At 39.9% G+C, this 26,968-nt stretch overlaps 1 protein-coding gene and 1 non-coding gene across 2 annotated transcripts in view; both read left to right on the top strand.

Moving 5' to 3' along the window:
* The window catches only part of PRADC1 (protease associated domain containing 1), a 400,772-nt gene that overhangs the window by 122,639 nt on the left and 251,165 nt on the right, over window positions 1-26,968 (top strand). The window contains exon 3 of the mRNA XM_044064042.1: window positions 24,460-24,569. Within this exon, the coding sequence (XP_043919977.1) occupies window positions 24,460-24,569 (110 nt within the window). The remainder of the gene's footprint in view (window positions 1-24,459; window positions 24,570-26,968) is intronic.
* On the top strand, window positions 3,683-3,755 carry TRNAV-UAC. The gene has a single exon. It is a non-coding gene; the product is annotated as a tRNA-Val (tRNA).

The following is a 26,968-nucleotide window of genomic DNA, read 5'->3' as shown; positions in this document are numbered from 1 at the left end:
AATAAAGAGTTTTATGATTGTGTTTCAGTGCAGCAAGCAGACACAGTGTCTAGAGGTAGATGTTTTCCTATAGTCTTGAAACAGAAATAATTACCAGATTTAAAATGTAAAGTATTTTATTGTTGTGTGACTTCCTAGCAGCTGCACATCTGAGGGGTAAATATTTTTAACACAGAGGTGCTAAATTCTAAGTATCTGTTTAGAATTTGTTTAGCCTGGGGACTGGGGACAGGTAACAAAGAGTGATGTCATCCAAAGCTGACCCGACAGTAATGTTTTGATATTAATTTGGGAACTCTGTCAGAGACTGGGCATTTTGTATTTGTCTTTGGACCTGTAAACATTCATCTTCAGCACTTCTATCTTGCTAATAGTAAGTAACTAGGGTACAGCGATTTCTCTTAGAGACAGTTAGGAGTATAGTAAAAATGAGTTTAGATGTTTTCTGTATTTATTTGAGACTGTCCTGTAATGTTGTATTAAAATATTTCCTGTGATTCTGAACTCTGTAGTCACTGTGTTGAGTTATTGAGTATTGCCTTGTTCTCTTATTATTTATTATTAAATATATATAAACCTTTTAATTGTGGATGGTTTGTTTAGAGATATTTAAGCTCTTAGTGTACTTGCATATGTATTTGGTGACACTGTATAGGCCACTCCAATAGTCTTGAAAGTCTTGGTCAGACATACCATTTGCTTAAAAGTAACATTACACAGTAGAATTGGTCACCCTTTGGGAAGGGCCTTATAGTAGCTGTTAAAGCTGGTTGGTGGCAGTGATAACTACCTTTTAGTCTGGGCAGAAAGGGGCATAGCTAGTAAACCTGTGCCAGTCTTTCCCAGGAGTGTGTGTTTGTATACAAATCCAATCTCCAAGTTTGTGTGTCAGCTACTTGGGGAGGGGCATGAAGCACTGGTTGGACAGAGAGGGTGCTGGAGATTTTGGCTTTACCGCTCGCCTGAGATCTTAAACCTATAGCTGTGCCATTGGGGTGTCTTACTGGGGATCTGGAGAAAGAGGGAGAAACCAGCCCCAGATTGACTGTGCTCTCTGTGTGCTCTTAAGAGAAATTGTACTTTACTGTGTGTGTGTAGTTGTCATCCTCCCCATGTGTACGTCCCTCACTGGTGCTAGTGGTGAGGATTGAGGCTCCTTGATTACTGGGCCAGTGGAGGGGCGTCACACTCCTCCACAAGGGCAGACCATCAACTGACCCAGGGAACTACAGACCCATCAGTCTAACGAGCCTGCTATGCAGTGTCATGGAAATTATAAAAAAGGAAATTGGGAATCTATAGACACTGAACCCATCCCAATTTGGATTTGTTAAGGGAAAGTCTTGCTTACTTAATCTTATAAACACCTTTCAGAGGGTCACCAAGCCAATGGACAAGGGTAAAACAGTCCATACTATGTTCCTTGACCCAGCCAAGGCATTCAATACAATATTTCTCTCAGGCATTGTTGACGAGCTCTCTGAACTAGGCAAAAATCCCAACGTAACTCACTGCATTGCTGTTTGGCTCACAGACAGGACCTAATAAGTCAGAATTGGTGAGACAACTTCCAACAAGGGAACAGACAGCTGTGGAGTACATTAGGGCTCTGTGCTTGGCCTGCTCCTGTTTGGCATTTACTTCTCGGAAGTCAAGGCTAACTTTAAAGGCCTCTGGTTGACCAAATTTGCTGATAACTGTAAATTGGGAGCTGTTATAAATTCCCACAAAGGCAACAACATCTTGCAAGAGGGTTTAACACAGACAAATGACTAGTGCCAGAGCCATGGCATACAACTCCATGCCAAAAAAGGCATAATGCCCTTTGAGAAACTGTCAGGCCACATTAATTATTTCATCAGTAAAGCACCTCTAGGGGTTGAAACCAGTAGTAAGGGATCTGGGAACATACGTAGACAGCAGTCTGGCCTTTGACTAACATGTAGCTAAGATAGTAAGAAAATCATTCTATGTCACCCAACTTATAGGTAAGGGTACGGCATAGTACCACTCTACTCTACCCTTATCAGACCTGTCATTGAGCACAATGCCCCCTTTGGCATGTACCTAACTAGACATTTGCAGCATGTGGAACACCCTCTTCAGGGCATGAATACCCTGTCCTATTCTGATTGCGTAAAGGCTCTGTCTCTGTATTCAGTCTCCTGGAGGCTTGTGAGAGGTAATCTTTGCCTGGCTTAGAGGGGTTCCTCACACCCAGCCCTGAAGGATCTGTTGCACATGCTCAGAACAGTCAGCACCAGAAACACTAGATTCAGGGATCTGAACTTCGCTTATGACACAAACAGAATGCACTGGAGAGACAGATTGTGTCCAGAGGATCCTTGTATTATAGAATAGTTGCCATCCATGAAAAACAGAGAGCATCCCTGACCCTGTTTAAACAAAGCCTTGACAGTTGGGTGGGAAATCATAAATTTACCCCTGGTCTAGCCCCCCCATGTTTCATATGGACAGAGGCCACCTATAAGATGAGTGTTATTATAGTAATACCCCAACCTACAAATCTCTTATTTACCTCCCTACGAACATACCCCTTCCATATAGACTCCCCATGATACTCTGGATCCAAATGGGTTTGGAGTGCGTGGCTAGGCCTGTAAGGGCCCTGGTGGTCATTAACCTAGTCACAACCTGTGAACCTATTTGAAGCTTGCCAGCATATCACTTGTCCTTAGAGAAATTTCTGTAGGTACATTGGGTGGACGGGGTTCTGGTTTCAGTTTTATTTCAAAGGAGATGAGTTTGTAGTCAGACCTAACAATTGACAAAGGTACACAAGGGATGATGCAAGATGCCCCCATATTAGTAAGCACAAGATTCAAGCTGTTGCTCCCCCTAGTGGGTATTCTGACTAATTGTTCCAGGGTGTTTTTATTGGCAAAGTCCAGGAATCTCTGTAGTTTGAAGGCTTCCCTGTCTATAGTTAGATAGTTTTGATCACCTAGGAAAATGGTATGTGGTTTAATACTTTGGTTGTACTTCCTTTAAATAGGTGTTTTGGCTTTCTTTTGTCATAGAGGGAGTTATATATCTAACTAATATATGACATTAGTAATTTCTGTTGGTGAATTAGACATGAAGAAGCTGTAGTGCTTCATGTTGCTTTACAAGCATTGATGTGAGTCTCTTCTGAATGAAGATTGAGACTCCTGCACCATTTTTTACCCTCTTGTGCAGTAGCTGGTCTAAACATTTGGAAAGTGTTGTAGCCCTGCATAGCCAGAGTGCTGTTTGCCATTTTAAACCATGCCTCAGTCACTACGCAGACAACAATATCCCCCAGGGTGAGAAATGCTTGTAGGGATTGGAGTTTCTAGCTTAGGCTCCCAGCACTGATCAGTAACACCTTCATAGTTTCCTTTGCTTGCTTTGTTGTGTTGGTAGGTTTATCCAATTGGCATTGCTTAAAAAAGGCACTATGGGGTGAACAATGTTTTTGCCATTAATCAAAACAATAGAGGAGACAGATGCAGGCCATCCCCCTGAGAAGCAGTGTGGTATGTTAATCATATCTTCCCAGGATGACATATATTAGACCCTCTTTGACTGAGATCAAAAAGTAAGTAAATTATTGAAGTAAACTTCTTTTGCTCACATTGCAGCATAGTCCTTGGAGAAGGTTGAATGTTCCTCAATGCTAGGCTCATACCTGTCTGTAGGTTCTGTAGTGTAGTGGTTATCATGTCTGCTTTACACGCAGAAGGTCCTGGGTTCAATCCCCAGTGGAACCATACCCTTGACATCCACATCCCACCCCCCACCACCCAGTAAGGAAACTTCCGTAAAAAACTTCTCCAAAGCCAACTTCATGCTACTCAGGTCAGAAGTGACAAACTTCATGACCCCCATGCAGACGGGAACAAAGTTTGACTGCTGAATCCTACACTAAGGCACTGTATGAGCACATCCACTCGTGCATGAATTGTGCCATTCCCAATAGAACCAAGACATTCTCCTCCAAAAAAGGAAGCCAATCTGGTGGTCCCTTGCCATAAACAAACTTTACAACAAAAGGAAGAAACAGTTGCAGAAAAGAGGAAAATCCCTGGATGCAAAAAACTCCCTTACCAGCCTCAGTAAGAAGCAGAGATCCCTCATAAAATCCTCCACAGCTAGTTACGAAAATAAAATTGCCAAAGATTCCAAAGACAACCACAAGGCATTCGATAGCTATGTCAAGAATCTAAATGGCAATGCTCAGATCTGCTCTGAGCTACAACAGAATGGCATTAAATATACTGATCCGAAGGATATTGCCAATATCTTGGCAGATCGATTCAGTGCAAACTTCACCCCCCTCTCACCCCCTAAAGGGCCCATCTCAATACCGAAAGATTGCCAAATTCCGGTAATAACGGCCACACAGGTAAAAACCCACTATCCAAAGCTAAGAATACAGCATCCATGGGACCAGACGACATCCCAGGCTGTGTACTACATGAACTACAAAATGAACTGGCACCTCACCTAAGTGTCATATTTAATCATAGCCTCACCTCAGGCTTTGTGCCCACTGAGTGGCGCACAGCTACAGGTATCCCACTCCACAAGGGGGGATCCACCTTGGATCCCGGGAAGTACTGCCCCATCAGTCTGACAAGCCTGATCTGCAAGGCCGTGGAACTTATAAACAAAGACATTGGCAACCTTCAAACACTGGACCCCACGCAGTTTGGGATCGTGAAGGGACGATCCTGTCTTCTGAACCTGATTGACTTCTTTGAATCAGTCTCCAGAGCCATGGACAAGGGTAAGGTGGCCCACACAGCCTATCTGGACCTTGCCAAGGCCTTCAACACCATCCCCCACTCTGGAATCATAGATAAACTTACTAAGCTGGGCATTAATCCCTACGTCACTCGATGGGTTGCCAACTGGCTTACTGACAGAACCCACACTGTACAAGTAGCCAACTCCAAATCCAGCTCCAGATAAGTGACAAATGGAGTACCTCAGGGTTCAGTCCTGGGACTGCTCTTGTTTGGCATCTAGTTCTCTGAAGTACAGGCCAACACTAAGGGACTCTGGCTAACAAAGTTCACAGATGACTGCAAACTGGGAGCCATTATTGAATCCCCAAATGATGTGGGTATTCTACAAAAGGGCCTTACAGAAACAGATGCTTGGTGCCTGAGCCATGGGCTAAAGCTCAGTGCCAAGAAATGTATAATTATCCCCTTTGGAAAAAAACATGTACCCGTAAATTACCACATAGGTGGCAGTACACTAAACACCAAAAGTGTGATAAGAGACTTAGGGACACAGGTAGACAGTGGTCTCACCTCCGATAACCACATTGTCACAACAGTCAGGAAATCCTATGTGGCACACCTCATCACTAAGGGCTTTTCATCCAGAAAAAAGGAGGTAATTGTCCCACTGTACTCATCCCTCATTAAACCCATTGTAGAATACAACACCCCATTTGGTATGTACCTTTCAAGACATCTGCAACAACTGGAAAGGCTGCAAAAATACCTCACTAAAAGAATCACAGGCCTAAAGCAGATGCCCTATGCTGACCGTCTAAAAAAACTCCACCTATACTCTGTCGCATATCGTCTACTCAGAGGCGATCTCTGCTTAACATACAAGGCCATGTCAAACCCAGAGCTGTTGGGCATGCTACACTTAAATAAATCCCAATCCCTCAGAGACACATGCTCCAGGAATCTAAACCTTGTCATCACAATGAACAAAACATGCTGGAGGGATAGGTTCCTGACCCAGAGACTCCCCATACTCTGGAATAGACTGCTCATACATGTCAAGCAGAGCACCTCTTTGGCCCTCTTCAAAAGGAACCTTGATGATTGAATGGGAGAAAGGAAATTCACCCCAGGGATCATGTCAGTCGCCCTGCTAGACAGGGGTTCAGGGAAATAAATACTGTGGGAAGAAATATCCAGGGAATTGTTATGACTAGGCTTGTATAGGCCTTAGGGCCGATAGTCTAGTATCAATCTATGAACCTGTGAACCTATGAATTGGGGTTCTATCATGTCTCTCTTCATATAGTCCATGGAGGAACATCTCAAGTCAAAATCATGAATAAACCTTTTGAGGTTGTTTCTTGCTTACAGTGTCTTGTTTCCCCTTAATGGATGTAAATTTTGAACTATTTTCTTCAACATTATTCCTCCATTCAGAACTTAAACCCACCCACCTATTTTCTAGGGCTGTAGTCAAATTAAATACCTACTTAGAGGTAAGGACTATCTCTCCTTTGCTTGGGTTTTGACCCTTTTTTGCTCTTGAGATAACAGGCCAGTCATTTCATTGCTATACCTGGGGAGGAATCTAGGCACATTACACATATCTACTGTTTTGGGCAACATAATAATAAACAGAAATGCCGTATTGGTAGAAAATTTAAGTTGACTCTCAAAAAAGGCCATATTGGGCTTTATTTACTGTGACAAGTTTTACCTTCTAAAGATTCTTCTGAACCACATACTTCATAATTTTTTTCTGTTTCCCCCAAGCAACATTTCTTTCTGAGTTCACCATACCATCATAAAAAATAGACATAAAATCAGAGCATCCTCTGCCCTCAAACTTGATGTGTTGTGGAGCAGATTGGAGAAGCCTCAGCTCTTCTGCCGCCCACTGTTGTAATGTCTTCTCTAAAAAAAGGTTTCTTTTGCTTTTGAAAACCTTGATATTGTGGTTTCTGTTCCCAGGACGTGTGACTGAATCCTTCAGCCACTAAAAGAGTTAGGGTTTTGGTCAGAGGCTACCTAAGCCTGATGCCTTCATTTCTGCAGTTACCCTAAAAAAAGACTTCAACACTGCAGAGCACAACTGTCAGTGACCATATGAAGAATCCAGAAAAAATAACATATTAGAGAAGTAATTTATACATGCTGTACTTTTCCTAAATGGCACTAAACTATGTTTTTCAAATGCTGGATTTAAAGTGTATTGCTTTTGATGATTTTTACCACACTGTGAAGCAGTTGCCAAATAGACTAAATGAAGAATGTATTGTCCTAGTATACATTTTCTGCATCCATGACCAGTCTAATGATGCAAGTTATGTGTAACACAGCAGAACGTTTGGCCAGAGCTGTGGGATATGGTATTGCAGTCTGCCAGCATATATGGTATCATTTGGTCGATGTCACTAAGGATACCAAGGTGAACTTAATGGAATCTCCCCTTTTTGTCCCTTATGTCATTGGGCCAGAGGTAAGGGCATATTTTTAGATTATTGAGGAGAGCAAAATCCCCTTACTACTGTGGGCATTACACTTCAGCAGCCTCAGTGCTGTGAACTTCCAAGATGGCTGCACAGTGAGTAACAGCTTAACTCTAGCTCTCCCAGTGTGAAAACAGAAACTCAACAGAGAAGGTCAGTAGACTTTTGTGTTTATGGGTAAATTTCAGTAAGTGTACTGCCTGGATGCCAGGAAAAAAGAAATACAAAGCACCTAGAAAAATCACCTATAAAAAGAGAGGAAGAAACACTGACTGGGGAAAGTTATGCAGTTGTTCAGCAAAAAGCAGTGTTCCCTCCAGACAAGGCTTCCGGTAACCTACAGGAACATACAACACAACTGCACACAGACCTGGTTAAAATAAATGAAAAACCGATGGAGTATATCAACACAAATAACAAAAGACTGGAAAAATGGAAGAAGCGTTAAACAGATATTCAGATAAGGTGATAAAGCTGCAAAAATCAGAGGTTGAAATGAAGAAAAAGTTGGCTGAATATGAGACTGCTCAGTAAGAGATGTTTCAAAAAATAATAGAATTAGAGGACAGAGCACTTAGGGAGAACCTGAGATTTTCAGCTGTACTAGAGAAGCTGGAAGGAACATACTGCATTCATTTTATGAAATCACAAATAAGCAACTGGAGTGGTATTCCACAGCAGGAGTTATTAGTTGAAAGGGCACATCATGTGTATGCTCCAAACCTGGCTATGAGAAAGCAGCCTAGACCTTTAATAGTAAAGATGCAGTCCAACCAGCAGAAGGAGTTGATTCTGACAGAACTGTGGCAGAAGGACAACAATACTAAAAGTGGGAGACAGCAGAGTGTTTGTGTAGAATGATTGCTCATTGTACACCAGGCAGTAGAGGAGTAAATTCATTCAACTATTCAGGGAATGTCAAGACAGAGGTGCGAGATTCAAACTGCTGTACCCAGCTGTCTTCAAGGTATTCTTCCCTGTAGGGACAAAATCATTTCTTTGATGAAGAACATGCTAAGGAGGAAATACAAAAGTCCATCCAACAAAAAGTGAGATGTGAAACAGAATACTTTCTGCTTCTTGTTTTCTGGTAATAAAGACCACGGAGATACTTTACCTGTAAAACCATTTCCAGTGTTTCAAAGAAAAATGTTGGAGAGAAGGAAGGGAGCATGAAAGTTGTTAGAAGAATTGAGAGTACATTGGAAATGAAGCAGAGACAGGATTTGGGAAATGGAGATGAACAGTAATAAAACTAGTAACCTGATGTGGGATTACAATGCAATAATTATATTTGTAAAATAAGATAGAACAAGAAAATCAGGAAATAACTTGTCTTTTTCAGAATATGTTGGACTTGAGGGGGACTCTAAAGTATATGCCCTACTTCATGTCATTAATGTTTGAAAAATGCTTTGGGGAGGGGAAGATGGGAGAAAGTTAACTGTAAGTAAAGAAAACATTTTTCTAATTACTATTTTTGTGGTGTATGGTTTTCTTTGCATGCTATAAAGTAAAGTTTTCTCAGTTATTTTTAAGTGTAATGGGGATTGTAAGTAGGTGATGTTCTTTTTTTCTTTTCTTTTTCCATTCCTTCTTTCGTCTTGTTCATTTTTAAGAAATGTAGGCACTGCAATGTAAAACAAGACAGGAATTGAATAAGTTATTTAATGTTGCTTAGGTTATAGGATATATAGCAATGCATGTGAAATATAATGTTTGTAAACGTGAACTTGGTAATACAGTTTGATTTCTTTTATATAAATGTAAATTTGCCTGTGTCACACATGATAATTCAATAAAGATGATTAAAAAAAAAGAAGCATCAGTGCTGCTTTTGAGGAAGAAATAACACCAGATGTAGTACAGGTATGGCACATAGGAGAAGGATCAGTAGCAGTCTGGGAGGCAGTCCTGTAACCAGGGTTACCAATAGAAAGGCCATAGCCCCAAAGGTAAGAGCCCCTCAAAGTCTTTGGATAGACATGGTCCACTTGCAGGTGGACAACAGAAGCAGCCCTGAGGCATTGCTCAAATCTCCTTTTGCAAAGTCATTCAGGTTTGTCTCTTTGCCACTTTGGTAGGTGAATTAGGATTCTAATATTCAGAGATGCAAAACTTTATTCAGAGATGCAAAACTTTACTTGTCACACTCAGTTTTTCTGTTTCTTCCCATGTCCAAAGTTCTATCCCCTCAGTTACTGATCTTAGGGAGGGAAGCTGTCACCCTACTTCACAAAAGAGCCATCCGGGAGGTCTCACCAGATCAAAATAGGTCATGATTTTATTCCTAATTCTGTTTATTGTTGGCTTAAACCAATTCATTCCCAAAGGGAATTTTCCATAGTCCCTTTGCAGGCCTTCTGAATGTTATTACATTTATTTTTAAATATGCATTCTTATCATTTAAAAATGGTTTCATAATCATTAACTTTTTTATTATCATTAAGACTAGTGGCCTGTCATTATCCACTTTCGTATATCAAAAACATTTTGTCACTTGTTAACTTGTTCATACGTTTCTGTCATGTATAGTAAAATTTAAAAAAAATCACTTACTTGGTTTACTTATTAGTTTTTTTATGTAATATTCAAACATAGATAATGTAGTGTTCGAAAATAGAAAAAAAAACAAGTGTTTTTTTTTTTGTTTGTTTTTAACAACAAACATCTTTATTAAACCATCACTTACGACATAGACAATCATACATTTATGTACATGAAAACAAATCACACCAACACAATCCTAGTTGCAAACATTTTGCATTACAACCCATACTGACACACTCCCAGTTGGAAGCATTATACATAACTTATAATCTACCCAATCATTTTCAGTCAAATATTGAATAGCTTATTTAAGTCCTGCTTTCCTTTAAACCTCATTCCTCCCCTTTATGTATTGTTCCCACAATTCCCATTTTTTTCTTATATAGTTTGCTGGTACCCTTTTCTAAAGATCTCAATTCCAATTATTTTTATCTCTGTTACAATATTCACTACTTCTAGTGTACTTAGTTTAGATTTTGATTTTCATTTTTTTTGGCAGCTGCCATAATTACACACAGGAATACTTTACCATCTCTAGGCAATTCTGATTGTGTATCATAGCTCAAAAAATTCATCTCCCTTTTCACACCAGTCTGTGCCCACCCAGCATCTCTGACAGTGCATCCCTCAGGAAATCCTTAATGTCTGCCAACTCACCACACTCACAGAAAATATGTTCCCAACTACATCTTTCTTCCCCGTCACACCTCCAGAATTTGCTGTCTACTTGAGGAAAAATTCTCTGGAGTCTACTTGGGTTATAAAAATCTGTATATAAACATTTCCAAGCAAAAATCCTAAATCTTCTAGATTTTGTTAAAATCATACATATATCCTCCCACTGTTTCTTTGTGAATTGTTTTTCCATTCTCTCTTCCCAATCCTTTCTAACCTCTTCTGATTGATTCTTATAGTTATCATGCAATATTTTATTTGCTCCACTAATTATACCTTTTTAATGGCAGCTTCTTTTCTAGAGTCTAATAAAAACTCTACCAGTGCTGGTCTTTCATTTAGGACCTCAAAAATTATTTCTCTTTGCCTATACTGTGATATTATTCCTTGATAATCTCTAACCTGCAGTCCAAATAAATTATTGGTGTCTTCCCATTCTGTCATCTTTCCCTCCTTTGCCAATTTTCTCCAATAAATTCTAGCCCCTCTTGCCTTTTGTCAACATCCCTAATTGCAGTCTTGCCTATTGGCAGAGTCTCCTTTTTCAATTCCTGCTTTGGCTTAGTTCTTAGAATACTTTCTGCTAATTTATAGATATAATATTCTGTATAATTATTTTTATTCTCCTTAAAGGTCTGCATCCCAAATCCCAGTCTCTCCTTGTTTCTTGAGCTTCCACCCTGTTTCATCATCATCCCTTTCCACTTTGAATTATAGCTTTCTGCTTGTGCTTTCTGCTTGTGCTATGTGTGGAAGCCTTAATTGTGTAGCTGTGAAATACCCCTTCAAATCAGGTAATACCAATCCTCCCTTTTCTGCTGGAAGAATCAGCTTATCCCACTTGGGTGTTGCTGTCTTCACCTCACAGATAAAGTCCTTCAGCTGTTTATTAATTGCTATCCATAACTTCTCATCTGGTTGATAAAAATATGCCTGTCCTGTGCATAAGACTAATGGGACTAAAAAATGCCTCTTGCTATCCGTATCCATACAACAAAGCTTTCATTTCCTCAGTTTTTGTATTATCTTTGGTTTAGTCTCTTCCCACATATCCTTAGCTGCCACATCAGAATCATTTTTAATCCTTACTCCTAAATACTTCATTTTGTCATGTCCCATTAAATATGGATATTGGTGAACCAATTTATGTGTGGGTACATAATTAACCCTATTGCCTTTGTTTTAGCTTCATTCATTTTGTATCCTGAAAAGACTTGAAACTGTGTCAGAATGTTCCACAATACCGTAATGTCTCTTTCTGGTTTTGTCAGGTATACAATGATATCATCTGCAAATACAGCCAGCTTTTCTTGACTATCATATCAATTATATTTCTGAGTCCCTTATTTTATTTGCCAGTGGTTCTAAATGAAATGCAAATAACAAAGGGAAAAGAGAGCACCCATGCTTGGTGCCTTTGCAGAAATTATCAGAGAGGACCCCACCCACTTTAATTTTTGCCTCCAATCCCTCATACAGCCTCCTAATCAATCTTGTATTTCTTCAGGAAATGCAAATGCTTCTATTGCCCTCCTCATAAAGTCCCAGCTTACTCTGTCAAATGCCTTCTCTGCATCTGGACCCATCAACAACAATGGTATTTTTTACATTCTGCTTCCCTCTGGATCATCAGTGTTCTGTTTATGTTGTCAAATATTTATCTCCCCTCCACAAAGCAACGTTGATCCATATCTATCAATTTTGGCATTACCTTTGCCATTCTTTTAGCTATTATAGACACATGAACAGCTTAAAATCATGTCTTACTATTGAAATGGGACTGTGTGAAGCTGGATCTGATGACTTTTACCCTCTTTAGGTATTACGTCTACCACTGTTTTCTTCCAAGGATGTTGGTACTTCTCCTTGTCTTAAAGTACTGTTGAACAACATCTTCCAGACACTTATTAGTTTTTTCTGTCCTAGCTTCCAAACTTCCACAGGGATACCATCTATTCCTGGGGACTTTCCTGGAGATTGGTTATACATCACAATTTTTATCTCATCTCCTCCTATCCTAACCATTGGTAATTTAGCGTCATCTACCGTTAACCTTGGTATATTTGATACTTCCAAAAACATTTCCATTTGTATCTTTTCTTGATTTCCATATTTCTCTGCATTATACAGACTTTCATAGAATTTCCAAAATATTTCTAATACCTCTACAGGATCTCTTGTTACCATCCTTGTTAATAGGCTGCCTAAGCTTGGCGACAGCTCTTTCTACTTCTGTGGTTTGAGTCGTCATCGTAAAAGTTTTGTGCTTTAGTATTGTTATCAAAAAACTGTTGCTTAACAGCAGTCTTTCTAAACTAATGCATATTGTCAAGGTAATCTCTTATTTTCGGTTTGGTATTTTGCAATTGATCCTGTTCTTGTTTTGTGAGATTTCCCCCTATTCTGCAATACTTTAACATTTGTCAGTCCCTCTAAATAATTCTTGTTGCTTCTTAACCATAAACCATAATGCCCTTTCTTTTATTTCCACCCTATTTTTAAACTCCACCGTAATTTTATCCCACTCCCTAGCTTTATTTTCAGAAGTAATTTCTTTCCTCTCAGATAACTCCTGAATAATCTCCACTACCCATTCCTTAAATTCCTGCCTTTTCAACAGATAGGTGTGAAAGTGCCAGTGTCTCATTTTTATCTTGTGTTTTTATTTTAGTTATTATTGGCGCCTGATCTGAAATAGTTATTGGGTGCATATCAAGACCTTCAGTCAAATGCACATGTTCCTATGAAATGTAAACACTGTCTAGCCTAGCCCAGTTTTTATATCTTGGGGAATAATATGTAAATTCACTTCAAATTCCTATTACTGAATTCACATCTTCCATGCCAGATATTTTATAAATGTCTTCAGAAATCTACCCTCCTTTGTTATACTTTCCCTTCTGGACCCCCCCCCCCCAGACACATCTTCACTGCTGCAAATCAAATCCCAGTCCCCACCTATACATAATATTCTTTGCTGAAAACTGATTACTTCTCCCAGAATTTTCTTAAACTCTATTATAGCAGTTTTACGTGGAATATAAATACATGTCAGCATATGTAATCCTCCTCCCTTGCCACTACAAATCTGTCATTATTATTTTTTTATCCTCTTCTATTACTATTGGAGCTCCTCTTGCATTTAACACAAGTACTCTTCTTTTCCTTTGTCCTAGATGTTCCACTGAATAACCATCCCAAAAACCTTCAATTATTTCCAAGTGTGTCTCCTAGAACATAGCTATTTACACTCTACATTTTAGTATAGTTTACAGTTCTTTCCTTTTTGTATTTATCTGTGAGACCATTGACATTTAAAGACATTACAGAAAGCGTCATTGTATTAAAAAGTTATTATTCCCACCTTTTATGTATAACACCTTTTTTGTTACATGTCTAGTTCCAGCTTTTGTATTACATACATACACAGTTTGGCAGGTTGAACTGTTATATACTTGTTTCTTGTCATATCCATTTGAGCCTGTGTCACATCTTACAGAACTTTTTGTTTTATTGAAAGCCCTCAAACAAAAAGCAAGCAATCCCCCAATACCCCCTCAAACCTAGTAATTTAATACTAACACACAAAACTATGTACATCTTCAAATATTGACATTTTACTTTCCTAATAGGAGCAGATGTCCCAAACATACAGCCATACTGACAGACTTGACTTAACCTAAAAGAAAAGTTATCCATGCTAAGAAGCATTGTGCAGCCTGTGCTTCTACTCAGTACTAACCAGTTTTGTATTATCTTTATAGCTCTGCCAGCTGGGAAAACCCCTGAATGTTTTCAGAGAACATCATCTCCTAGCCAGTTTCTCTTTTCTTTTCCCCTAGCCAATCAGTTTCCACCAAACTAACCAATTTCTCATTATCAGATTGTCCCCAGGGAGAAATGAGAATCAGATAGTCAATTTCTCTTTATCACAGTATTTCCATAGAGACATGAGGGCCAGATACAAAGTGCTACTGAGCATACATTTATTTGGTAGAAGAAAGCATCATAATATTCAATATTCTTTTTCATTTACTTGTTTTCTCTTAAAATGCGTTACTAAACCAATCTAAAGTCCCTTAATCCAGTCATTCCCCATGCAAGAATGAGAAAAAGCACATTATTTTTTCTTTTGTCATGCTCTTTTAACCAGGCTTTTTTACACTGCAGTGCCTACATTTCTTAAAACTGAACAAGAAGAAAGAGAGAATGGAGAAAGAAAGGAAAAAAAGAAAAACAGCACCTATGTTACAATCTTCAGTACACTTAAAAATAACTGAGAAAACTTTACTTTATAGCATGCAAAGAAAACCATACACCTCAAAAATAGTACTTCGAGGGGAAACAAATGATTTATTTTACTTACAGTTAACTTTCGCCCTTCTCTTCCCCTCCCTAAAGCATTTTCCGAACATTAATGACATGATGTAGGGCATGCACTTCAGAGTCTCCCACAAGTCCAACAAATTCTGAAAAAGTCCAATATTTCCTGATTTTCTTGTTCTATCATACTTCACAAATATAATTCTTGCATTGTAATCCCACATTACGTTACTGGTTTTATTACTGTTCATCTCTGTCTCCCAAATCCTGTCTCTGCTTCATTTCCAATGTGCTCTCAATTCTTCTTATCAAGTCTCGTGCTCCCTTCCTTCTCTTCAACATTTTCCATTGAAACAGTGGAAATGTTTTCACAGGTATGCTCTCTCTTTTGTCTTTATTACTAGAAGAACAAGAAGCAGAATCTGTTTTTGTTTCACATCTCACTTTTTGTTGGACAAATGTTTGTATTTCCTCCTTATCATGTACTTCATCAAACAATTGTCCCTCCAGGGAAGAATACTTTGAAGGTAGCTGAGTACAGCAGTTTGAATCTCCCTCTGCATCTCAACATTTCCTGAATAGTGGAATGAATATTCTGCCTGGTGTACAATGAGTAATCATTCTCCACAAACACTCTGCTGTCTCCTACTTTTAGTATTTTGTCCTTCTGCCATAGTTTTATCAAAATCAACTCCTTCTGCTGGTAGGATTGCATCTTTACTATTAAAGGTCTTGGTGGCTTTCTCATAGCCAGGTTTGGAACATACACACAGAGTGCCCTTTCAACTAACAACTTCTGCTATGGAATGCCAGTCCAGTTGGTTATTTATGCTCTCATAAACTTAATACAGTCTGTTCCTTCCACCTTCTGTGGTATGCTGAAAATCTCAAGTTTTCCCTGTGTGCTCTGTCCTCTAATTGTATTATTTTTGAACCATCTCTTCCTGAGCAGTCTCATATTCAGCCAGTCTTTTCTTCATTTTAACTTCAGATTTTTTCAGCTTTATCACCTCATCTGAATATCTGTTTAAAGCTTCTTCCAGCCTTTTGCTGTTTGTGTAATATACTCCATCCGTGTTTCGTTTATTTTAACCAGGTCTATGTGCAGTTGTCTTGTATATTCCTGTATGTTACTTACTGGAAGTCATGTCTGGAGGTTGCATTGCTTTTTGCTGAACAGATGCAGAACTTTCTCCAGTCAGTGTTTCTTCCTCGCTTTTTGTAGTTGATTTCTTTCTAGGTGCTCTGTATTTCTTTTTTCCTGGCATCCAGGCAGTACACTTACTAGCCAGTTACAGAAATTTACCCATAAACACAAACATCTACTGACCTTCTCTACTGAGTTTGTCTTCACATTGGCAGAGCTAGAGTTAAGCTTTTACTCAATGTGCAGCCATCTTGGAAGTCCCACTTTTGTTTTTCATAATCCATGTTTGACTGCACTTAAGCCTAATGCTCCACTTGTTGCCAAGCTATTTAAATGTAGTTGCCTAATAGATGTGTTTAAGTATCTAATCTTATTAACAACATCTGTTCTCCTGCTAGTAACAAATGTCCGTCCCTTGTTCAACATTGCATTCTTATCTTAGCAGAAAATTATCTTTCTGTTAAATTTACTATATTAAATAACTTATTGTTTACCTCTTCAAACTTGTTAGAAGGAAAGAAACTCCCATAGAAGTAATACTGGTGTGCAGAAGATGCTGTTTTGGTGAAGCCCACTGACAAAACAATGTTTACATAGAAGAAGAGATTCTCAAAAAGGTCCAAAGTGGTCAAAGAAGGTACATTCATTTATTAAAGATTCCATTCACCCAAGTGCTGGGCTGCTGCAAATGTCTTCCTCCTGGGCTCTTACAACCTTATTATTCCTTACAGTCCATTGCTTTCCCCAAAATGACATGTTATGCACACCAGTTCCTCTATTGTGGGATTTTTTCCTGTTTCCACTGCTGGCTTAAGAATGGTTTGGACCTTGCTGAGAACCTTTTTTCTGTGTATACTTTGTTTTATGTGTTGCATTCTCATTGGTTGCTTCCTTCAGCCTGATGATTTTGTTTAGAAGAAATGAATGACCAATCTCTCTGTCATTGTTTGAAAAGCTATTGGTGCTAGTTTCTGAATGGTTAGTGTTATTAATGGTATTATTTCATTGTTTAACAAAATGTGCTTTGCTAGATTCATATTCTTCATATTCAAACAATGTACACTTTACAGATAACAGAGGGTTACATTTATGAGTAAGCATAGAACATTGGACAAATGATGTATACTGATAAGATCTAAACAAATGTATGTACAGTTACATAACTGGAATAGAAAAGAATGACTTGAACTAAAGAAGAATTAGAAGTGGTGGAAATATGGTGAGTAGCTTGGTTAGGAAAGCTAATAGACACCAGTAAGATAAAAGAGGAGACATGATTATACATAGTGGGTTTAGACCAGTAATGGTGTGGTAAGCTAAATCATAGTTTAGGAAGAGAGAGTTAATCAGGTGGATCAGATATGTGGGAGGCAAAGGTACTACACAGACATTTTGAATGATCTCCAGTTTAGGTAATATGTCTTTTAGATGCACGGTTGCATTCATACTGTTTTAATAAGTATTGTTTAAACTGTGGCCTGAACAGGCAGTAGTTTGTGTGATCAGTTAAATCTGGAGGAAGTGGCTGCCATACTTTTGTGACCAGTACAGGGAAGCAATGGCTAGTAGAGTGCAGTCTGAGAGAAGGCTTTTTAGGGAAAGGCCAGCTCTGGCTTGGCTTCTTAAAACACATTCTGCATTTGATTCAGTGCAAAATATAACACCAGTACATTTCATAGCATCTGACTATTTATTTCACACTTTTGATTTTTAATTCAGGTTTAATATTCACTAATTTGTTTGGACAAGGAGGAAAGCACACTCTTAGTCATATCTACCTTCTCATTTCCAGTCTTTAAAGTTTAGTTTCGAAGTCTCCTTTTCCCTCACCAAACTCAGTTTTATCAAAAAAAAAAAAAAACTTTTTACCGCTTTCAACATCTTTTGGTAAGCCTAAATAATGCATTATATTTTTTCTTTAACTTAATTTCATAAAGATGGTCTCATACCCTTCCCATATAGAATGCTATACATGCATTACATTTTGTAGTGTACATCACTCCTCCTCTATTACAGTTAATACTGTTTGCACCCAGACTTCTTGCCATACATTCAAGTGCAAAATATGGACTGTTAGCCATAAAGTTACTGGTTGGACCCCTTACATAGTTAAAGATCTTCCTGCAACTTTATTTCTTTCTTTACTGAGTTTTATATTGTTTCATTTTTTATACAAAAACATGGTAACCAAACTGCCTGGTTAGCTTTTAATTTTTTTCCAAGTGGAATTACCAGTTTACCATCCACTTAATCTTTCAATACCATTCTGTGTTTTTTTCCTGCATTTATGTTTATCTGTTCTTTTGTTATACTCGCACTCATCCTTTAGTTCAACTACTTTACTTTATTTTCCATTTCCATTATTTATTATCTCCACAGTTACCCTTTTAGAAATCGTTTGGGTAATCCCTTTTTCAGGAACATTCTTCTATATTCTTTTCCTGTCTCCTTAAATTGATCTTCCACAGATAATCAACCTTTACACCCTTAACCAAGCTACTTTTAACTATATTCTTTGTAACCAGACTGGTAGGATACTCAAAATGTAATAAAAAGTACAGCCTGATAGATGTTCTTCATGTTTCACTGTTGCAGTCATCACATTTGGGTTATCCCTGCCAGGGTAGCCCTCAGCCGGCCCAAATACCTGAGGCTTAGTATTTCTGTGTCGGTTGCTGTTGCTTCAGGACTGACGTCATATCGTCACTAGTATAAAGTTAGGCAGCCAATGCCATTACATCAGTCTTTCTTGCCGTGGAGCCCGAAGCAGAAGCAATTCGAATGAGTGCCGGTCGGCCGCTACCTGTGTTTCGTCTACCGAACTGAAGCTGAAGTCTTCTAAAGCTAAGTACTCCATTGGGGATCCTTTTTTCTTGCACTAACTGATGTCAGAAAAAGTTAACAATCGTCTTGCCTGTGGAAAGCAAATACCACACTGAGGCTTTCATTCTTACTGCGTCACTTGCTTAGGCCCAGACCATGACGTCCCCAGCTGTCACTTCTGTGCTTTGTTCAATGCCAGAACTATCCATCGTCAGGCCCTTATTGTAGCTAGATATTTTCGCTTACAGTCCTCGAACTCTGATATGGCTTTGGTAAGCCATCCGACAGCAGATCTTCCGAAAAAATGTAAAGATAGAGACAGACCGCACAGGTCCAGACCTATAGACGATGCTCCTGTTAAGCTTGTCCTCAGTTCTCTGGTCCTCAGTGAGGTGCTTTCGCAGCCCCTGATGCTCACTTCTGTGGATTCGCAGGCCGCTACCAAGACCCTTTCGGAGTCCGGTATGCAGAAAAACTCTTCTTCGACTACGGATCCTGCGGTCATCTCTACCTTGGATGGGTCAGGAGCCACTGAGCAGGCACCGGCTTATGAGGAAGTCCTTCGCACTACCGATTCTCAATAAAAACTGTCTTCTTTCACGACTACCGTTTTTTTCAAAAACGACCGAGTTTCTTAGGCCCAGGGTACGAACCACACCCAAGAAACCGACGACCCCATCTCAGGCACCTGCTTCCTTGCCTCAGTCTCAAATGCTTAAAATAGAAGAAGACCTTATCGTGCTGATCAGGGGAAGCCAAGCTACCCCCTCCAAAAGGAAAAGAGATATGTCCCCTGTAGTTTTGTCTGAACAAGAGTCAGATGACTCTGATGCTTCTGAATATGAAGACATGTAACCGCTCTCTACTTATGAGGATTCTGATGCAGAGGATTCCATTTCTTCAGCCTCTCCCCCAGAGGATTTATTTCTTTGGGGAAACCTGTCATACCTTAAGGGAGCATTTCCAATGGGAGAGTCAGGACTACCCTCAGTCTAAAAAGAGACTCTGGGAATTCTTAGATCTTCCACAGCACAGACCCTTGGCCACCCCCCAGTCCTGGATGTTGTGGAGTATGTTTTCCTGGAATCCAGCTTGACTTCTGACACCCTCCCTCATCTACCCATAAAACCAGACAGATACTTCAGAATCAGTGACTCACACAAATTTATTTTTAAAAATCCTACTGCTGACCCTGAGGTCATTTCTCAAGGGCCTAAAGGAATTAAAGCAACGTCTGCTAAGAATCCCACCCCCTCAGATAGGGACTCCCGAGCACTAGATGGATGGGGTAAAAAAGTATACACCTCAGCTACTCTTGCTGTCAGAGCACTAAACTGTCAGTTCCATATCCTAAAATTTCAGCAGCATACCCTGGAACTCTTCAAACAAAAAAATGTCTTCCTTTCCTGCTTGTGCAGAATCTAAAGAGTTACAAGAGTTAATGCATTCTGCAACTCAAGTAACTAAACACACCTTGCACTGTGGTTTTGATGCCCTAGAAGCTTCTTGCAGGGCACCAATCACCAGGTCTGTCCTTAGAAGACATGCATGGCTTAAGGGACAGCCCTTGCCAGACCATGTCAAATCTAAATTGTTGGATGCCCCCTTGCACAAAGACAACTTATTTGGCACTAAGGCAGAAGAGGTCTTAAAAAAAGAAAGAAGAAAAAGCAAAATCTATGCAGACAGTTTAGGATTTCTTACAGGTCCAGCCAGCCAGGTTCAGCAGGCATTGTCCCACCAAGCATTGGTCCTTTCCTGCTCCCACTAGGCCAGTTCAGCCTAGACCCCGGGGAACCAGACCTCCCCCAAGACAGCAGCCACAGGGAATACAGAGATCTAAGCAGGGGACTACGTCCACTTCAAAACCAGGGAGTTCTAAGCCACCCACCTATGGTAAGAACTCACAATGACTCACCTCCCCCACCCCCTCCCTCTGCCCACCTTCACTTTCCCCTAGGGGGAAAACTCTCCTTTCACGCAAGCTCTAGGGCCACCATTACCAACGACAGCTGGGTTCTCAACATAGTTTTCCAGGGATAGAAATTTTCCTTCCACACCCTTCCAACTCCAAAAGGGTTCCCAGATCTACCTCCAAACCAGTCGGTAGAGGTTCAAAAGCAAGTCTTTTTCCTGCTCTCTACGAGGGCAGTAGAGCACATTCCTGCAGAACAGAAAGGCCAAGGTTTCTACTCCAGACTTTTTTTGGTTCCCAGCAGCTTGGCTGATTCCCTAACCCCCAATCTGCCAGCCTCTGTAAACAGGTTCTAGATGTTATACATTAGGCCAGATGCCCTAGCACTAGAACGTCTTATGCTGACAAATGGAAAAGGTTCTGCACCTAGATTTAGGCTAAGGGAGCCAATACGGCACAGCCCTCCCTCCCTGTCATCCTGGATTACTTAGCTGACCTGCTACACAGTGGCCTCTCTTTTTCCTGTATTAAACTTCATGCCTCTGCTTTCTCTGCTCATTTTTCCACTGAGCAGCCCCTTTTCTCACACCCTTTGATCAGACAGCTCCTAAGAGGGGCTAGCAACTTGAGGCCACCCAGAAGAGGACCGACACCAGCTTGAGCCCTTAACTTTGTGTTGGAAAAGCTCACCCTGCCCCCTTCGAACCAGCTTCTTTGACAGAGCTAAAATTTCTCTCCTGGAAGACAGCTTTCCTTATGGCCATCACTTCAGCCAGAAGGGTCTCCGAGCTGCAAGCACTCATGGCTGTGGAACCCTTCATCATCTTCCATGCTGACAGGGTATCCCTCAAGACTAACCCATCCTTCATGCCCAAGGTGGTGTCCAGTGTGGCTGTCAACCAATTCATTCATTTGCCCACCTTTTTTCCTAATCCCCAGAACAAGTAGGAAAGGATCCTGCACTCTGTAGATGTGCACAGACAGCTCAGATTATATCTAGACAGGACTAAATCCTTCAGAAAGTCTGATCAATTGCTGATTAGCTTTGCTACAGGGGCAGAGGGCAAAGCCATCTCCAAACAAACCATTTCCAAATGGATAGCACACTGCATCCATTTCTGCTACAAACAACATGGAAAGCCTCCCCCCAAGGGGATCAGGACTCACTCCACCAGATCAGCCTCCACATCTACAGCTTTCCTCAGAGGAGTCCCCAACAGGGACATCCTGGAGGCTGCCAGCTGGATATCTGTTCACACCTTTACCAAACATTACCACCTGCCTCTCTTCTCCAAATCCAGGGCAGGGTTTGCCTCTGCAGTCTTGCAGGGCATCCTAGCCAGCCCCTACTTTCCTTGACTGCCTCCACCCATTGCCTCAGCTTTGGGAATCAACCCAAATGTGATGACTGCAACAGTGAAACACAAAGAACATAGTACAGTTGTGTACACTTACCGTAAATGTAGATGTTCGTGTGTATTCACTGTTGCAGTCCTGGTTTCCCTTCCTTTATTCCCCCTTTTTTGTGTTCACTTTCCTTACAAGGGACATATTGGTATTTACTTTCTACTGGTGGAGTTTTTCCACCAGAACCTGGCTCTTACTTGGGGGCTCCTGACAGGTTAGGGCAAGAAAAACTCGTAATGGCGTCAGCTGCCTTACTTTATACAACTGACGATCTGAAGTCAGTCCTGAAGCGACAGCAACTGACGCAGAAATATTAAGCCTTTGGTATTTGGGCCGGCAGACGGCTACCCTGGCAGGGATAATCCAAATGTAATGACTGCAACAGTGAGTACACTCGAACATCTACATTTATGGTAAATGTACACAACTGTACTTTTTTGTTTCTCTCTCTCTTTTTTTAATTCTAGTACATACAATTCAGTATCTAAAAACTGTATGCTGTCTTTTTCAATATGTAATATATACTTAAAAAGTGAAGAATTGTTAGCTTTCTAAAAATTTCAAACAGTACTTTTGGTCCCCACACCTCATCAAAAATATGCCTTCAGTACAGTAAAATGGAAATATTTTCTTATGGTGCCTGTATGCATTAGCATCATTGCTTCTTTTCAGGGGTGGTCTGGGAGTATTGCCTGGTTAAGTGACTTGCTCAGTCACACAGTAAACAAATGGATACTGAAGTAATCAAAATCAAGATTAGAGGATGGAACTCATTAGTAGTGCACAGCCTTAGTCCTCTGCACTAAACTGCCCTAAGTTGTTTCTTCCTTTTTGTGCAGATTGAAAAGAGGCATATTTGTGTGTGTTGTGTGATATATGCGTGCCCACATGTACACACACACATGTGCATGTGTGTTCATGAGTATGTAATGTGTATGATGTGTAGATGTATGTACATGTACGTGTGTTTGCATATGTACATATATGCAGGAGTGTATTATGAAAAGCTAGGCACTCCTGTACCACTTTATTCTTGTACTAACCCTAACTCTACCCCTGCCTCTTAACTGGTCTTTAAAGATCCTTTCCCTAAACAGTAACACTAAACAAGATACACACACACACACACACACACACACACACACACACACAGACAAGCATAACCCTAAACTTATCCCATTCCCTAACCCGCTGACGCTTGCACTTGCATATCCACAGATGTGCACGCACATATTACTGAAGCCATACTCTTCCTTAGCCCTACCTCTAAACCTACTGTGAGAAATCAGACACACATATATACACACACACACACACACACACACACACACGTGTGTTCATGAGTATATAATGGGTATGTCTACATGTGTTGATATATGTACGTGTATGTGTGTTTGTATATATACAGGTGTGTATTATGAATAGCTAGGCACTCCTGTACCACCTTATTTGTGTACGAATCCTAAGCCTAACCCTGCCCCTTAACTTGTCTTTAAACATCCTTTCCCTAAACAGTACCACTAAACAACACACACACACGCACACACACACGCACACGCACACACACACACACACACACACACACACACACACACACACACACACACTGTCTCTCTCTCTCTCTCTCCCCCTTTCTCCCTCTCTTTCTCTCTCTTGTAGTCCTGATGCCAAAATATATGTTTATAATGAATGTTTTGGCATTGAGACCCATTTCCCCTTATCATAAATTAATTGATAAAAAGAATTTAACCAGTCCTTCACTTGACATAGCCTACACATGACCAACTATGAGCCCAAAATCAGCATTTGGCAATTGCAGACCATGACCAATGGTATGGTACCGATATTTTTCTATCTGTAGACCTTGCAGTACCACATCCTGACAACTGTGATAACTCCCATAGAAGACAGAAAAATTATTTAAAATGTAACATATCTTCAAAAGAATCTTTGTAAGCAGGTGGTGCTACTGTTGTCTTCCAGTGATTAATGTAGTTGTGGCCTTTTTTTTAAACCTAGGATCACTGCTTTCCCTTCAGGGTGTTGTAATTAAGAGCTATAGCTTACTACTTGGCAGAGTAGAACTAGGAGGGAGCATTGGCAGAAGCACTGGTCATTAATGGTGCAAACATTTGCTTTGTCTACAGCAGACAAATAAGTGAATAGTCAAACAATATGCTGCCTTTTGGTAAAAAGTATACCAGTCTTGCTTGCTGCTGACTAGAGCCATTAAAAATTCTTATTGTACAGTAAGTTGTTGTACAGTTTTTGTCTTCTGTCTTCCTGAACTTAACAGTATGCATACCAGTACACTGTTGCTTTGCTGATAAATTTGTTACAGTTCTTAAAAGCTCTATCTTAATAAATACAATTTGTTGTGCTCCTTTTTTGCAGAATTTCAGATATGAGCAAATCTTTTTAGTGCCTGCAGACCCCCCAGAAGCCTGCGGAGAGTTAAACAATGGGGTGTTTGTTCAGGATCAGATTGCCTTAGTTGAGCGTGGGTAAGTTTCAAAAAATGCAAAAATTTTGTTTTAAAACATGGATGGATGTCTAAGGGTTTTCCTTTCTAATAGGTTCCTTTCCCTTAACATTTAGCAGTCATTCTAATTAAGAAAACATCTTGAGGACATTAAAGCTCATTTTTGTTCTGTAGATCTCCCGATATCTGTTAATTTAAATGATTTTTTTCCTGCATTACTTCCAGTATATGTGAGAAACTTAGCATATCATGTAGTTTGGGGACTGTCCTTTGCTACCTGAAAAGCAGTGAAATGTCCCAGTCTTAAGAGGACCTCTGTGACTGCACTACACTTTCCACTAATGTCCCTCAGTATTACTGCAATCTGCATTCTTTGAATGGTGCTGGAGGACTCTACATTACCTTGCTGCTGCTGCTTGAAGAGGCTGAGTTACATTACAGTGACGGTAGAAAGGAGACAGCTTTTCCTTCTAGTTTACCCAGTTAGTGCTTTATAACTAGCCTTCTGATTCTCCCCAGGCCTTCTTTGAGTTACTTCTCATCATACATCCCAAAGTACTCAATGACTTTCCCACTTTTTCTATGAAAAAAAATATTGCAAGTTCTGACCAGAATTACAAATGGTTGTTATTAACATTCTGAGGAGAGCTTATATTAGTAGAAAGTGTTACTGTTGTCCGAAAATGAAATACAAGAAAAATATACTAACTCAATTGGAGATTGATAAATAATTGTTTAATGGATAAAAGAAAAAAAGAAGCTGCATTGTACTTGTTTTTTTGTTGTGTAATATGCGAAAGAAGGTATTTAAAATGGTGTGTTATTTCATTTGCCACTGTGTAAATATCATTACAGTTTATAAGTGAAACTAAAGCTTCCTCTAGAAATGTGTGCACCTTTGTGAAGTCTGCTAAGTGAAGATTCTGGTTAAGTTACATTATGACGATGAAGAAACCTTATTTGGATAGTAGCTTATTGAGAGACCCCCCCAGAAAGGTGTAGTTCTAGAAACAGGTAAGGCATCTTCTAAAATTCAAATTAAAGCCACAGGAAGTCCTGTGGAATGACTTCAGGGGCATTACTTAATTCAGAAGTTACAGGAGTTGCTGTTTCCTTGCTGAAGTATACCATTGAAAACAGAATTCAAGCTCTGCATTGTACTGTCAGGTAAGGACTCTGAAAATTCTGTTTTGGTATGGAAAGCTGGAAACCGTAAGGATACAATATGTCACTAGCTAGAAGCAGATAATTTGTAGTTCAGATGTTAGATTTCTCTGAGCATTTTCTGTCTGTTCGAATGTTCTCTTTTCATTTCCTTGTGCATATCTTGTACAGTTTGCACATTTATTTAAAATAAAAATGCTTGAACTTGCTGCTGCTGTTTTGCTTATTAGCTTAAGGCTTTGTATACTTTACTGATACTTGCAGTTGTGTGATGTCTGCCCTAGGAAGGGTGACTGCTAGAAGCTAACTTCTTCCATTAAAATATTGGAAGTTTGGCTTAATTTATGGGGCACAATTGGCATAATGGTTACGATGTTCATCATATTAATCACTGATGCAGTAGGCTTAGCTATATCGTAGGATCATAGGAGGTTACTAGGCTAATGGCCCTGGAGCCCTTACAACCCTAGCCAAGAGTTTAAAGAGCTTTTCTTCCACAGAATAAAAAACATCTACGTCTTGATCTGTTTTTAGGCTTTTCCCCTTGGACTTCGATCATTGTGATGGAATTCCTTAGAATTTTGGGTCTTATGGCCTCTATTGATTCTCATGATACCCCTGGCAAGAATCCACATGAGAAAGATAAAGTGATGTCTTAAGTCTTTTTCATCCCAGCACTGTTTTATCTTTTCAGATCTGAGTGCTAGGCTTTATCAGAAGTGAAATCACTTGATGGGGAAAACTGATATCTCAAAATCCAGGTCTCCTCTTCTTTCTGCTGTGCCAAAGCATTCAAGTCACCACAGACACTACAGACTTTGCTTGGTGAGCAGTTTCAGGAGGGATAAAAGTGCAAGGTGTGTGGGACACCAAGGACAGACACAAGCATGTAAATATAAAATAGATGCTTTTCCAGATCAAAGGCACTCAACTCTCTGAATTATCTTTGGCTCCTGTGCCATCTTAAATTGTTACAGACAATAATGTAGTTATGTGGTACATCAACAAGCAAAAGTGAAACCAAGTTGTGCCCCTGTACAGACTAGCCTTGTTAGCTTATGATATAGCTTAACAGATCAGTCTTGTTCTACAAGCATCCTACATTCCGTCAGAGCAAAATTGTCTGGTAGACAACCTGGGAAGACAAGGGCAGACCTCATGAATGGAAACTAGATTAGGAGGTCTTCCAAGATTTTATCTGACTATGGGGAGTTCTTCAAATAGACCTGTTTGTCTCCTTTCTGAACAATCAGGTGG

This window comes from Protopterus annectens, chromosome 2.part2 (genome assembly GCF_019279795.1).
Source record: "Protopterus annectens isolate FY-2018-M chromosome 2.part2, PAN1.0, whole genome shotgun sequence".
NCBI lineage: Eukaryota > Metazoa > Chordata > Ceratodontiformes > Protopteridae > Protopterus > Protopterus annectens.
Note: the sequence above shows the minus strand (reverse complement) of the source record. Positions and strands in the feature narration are given on the sequence as shown.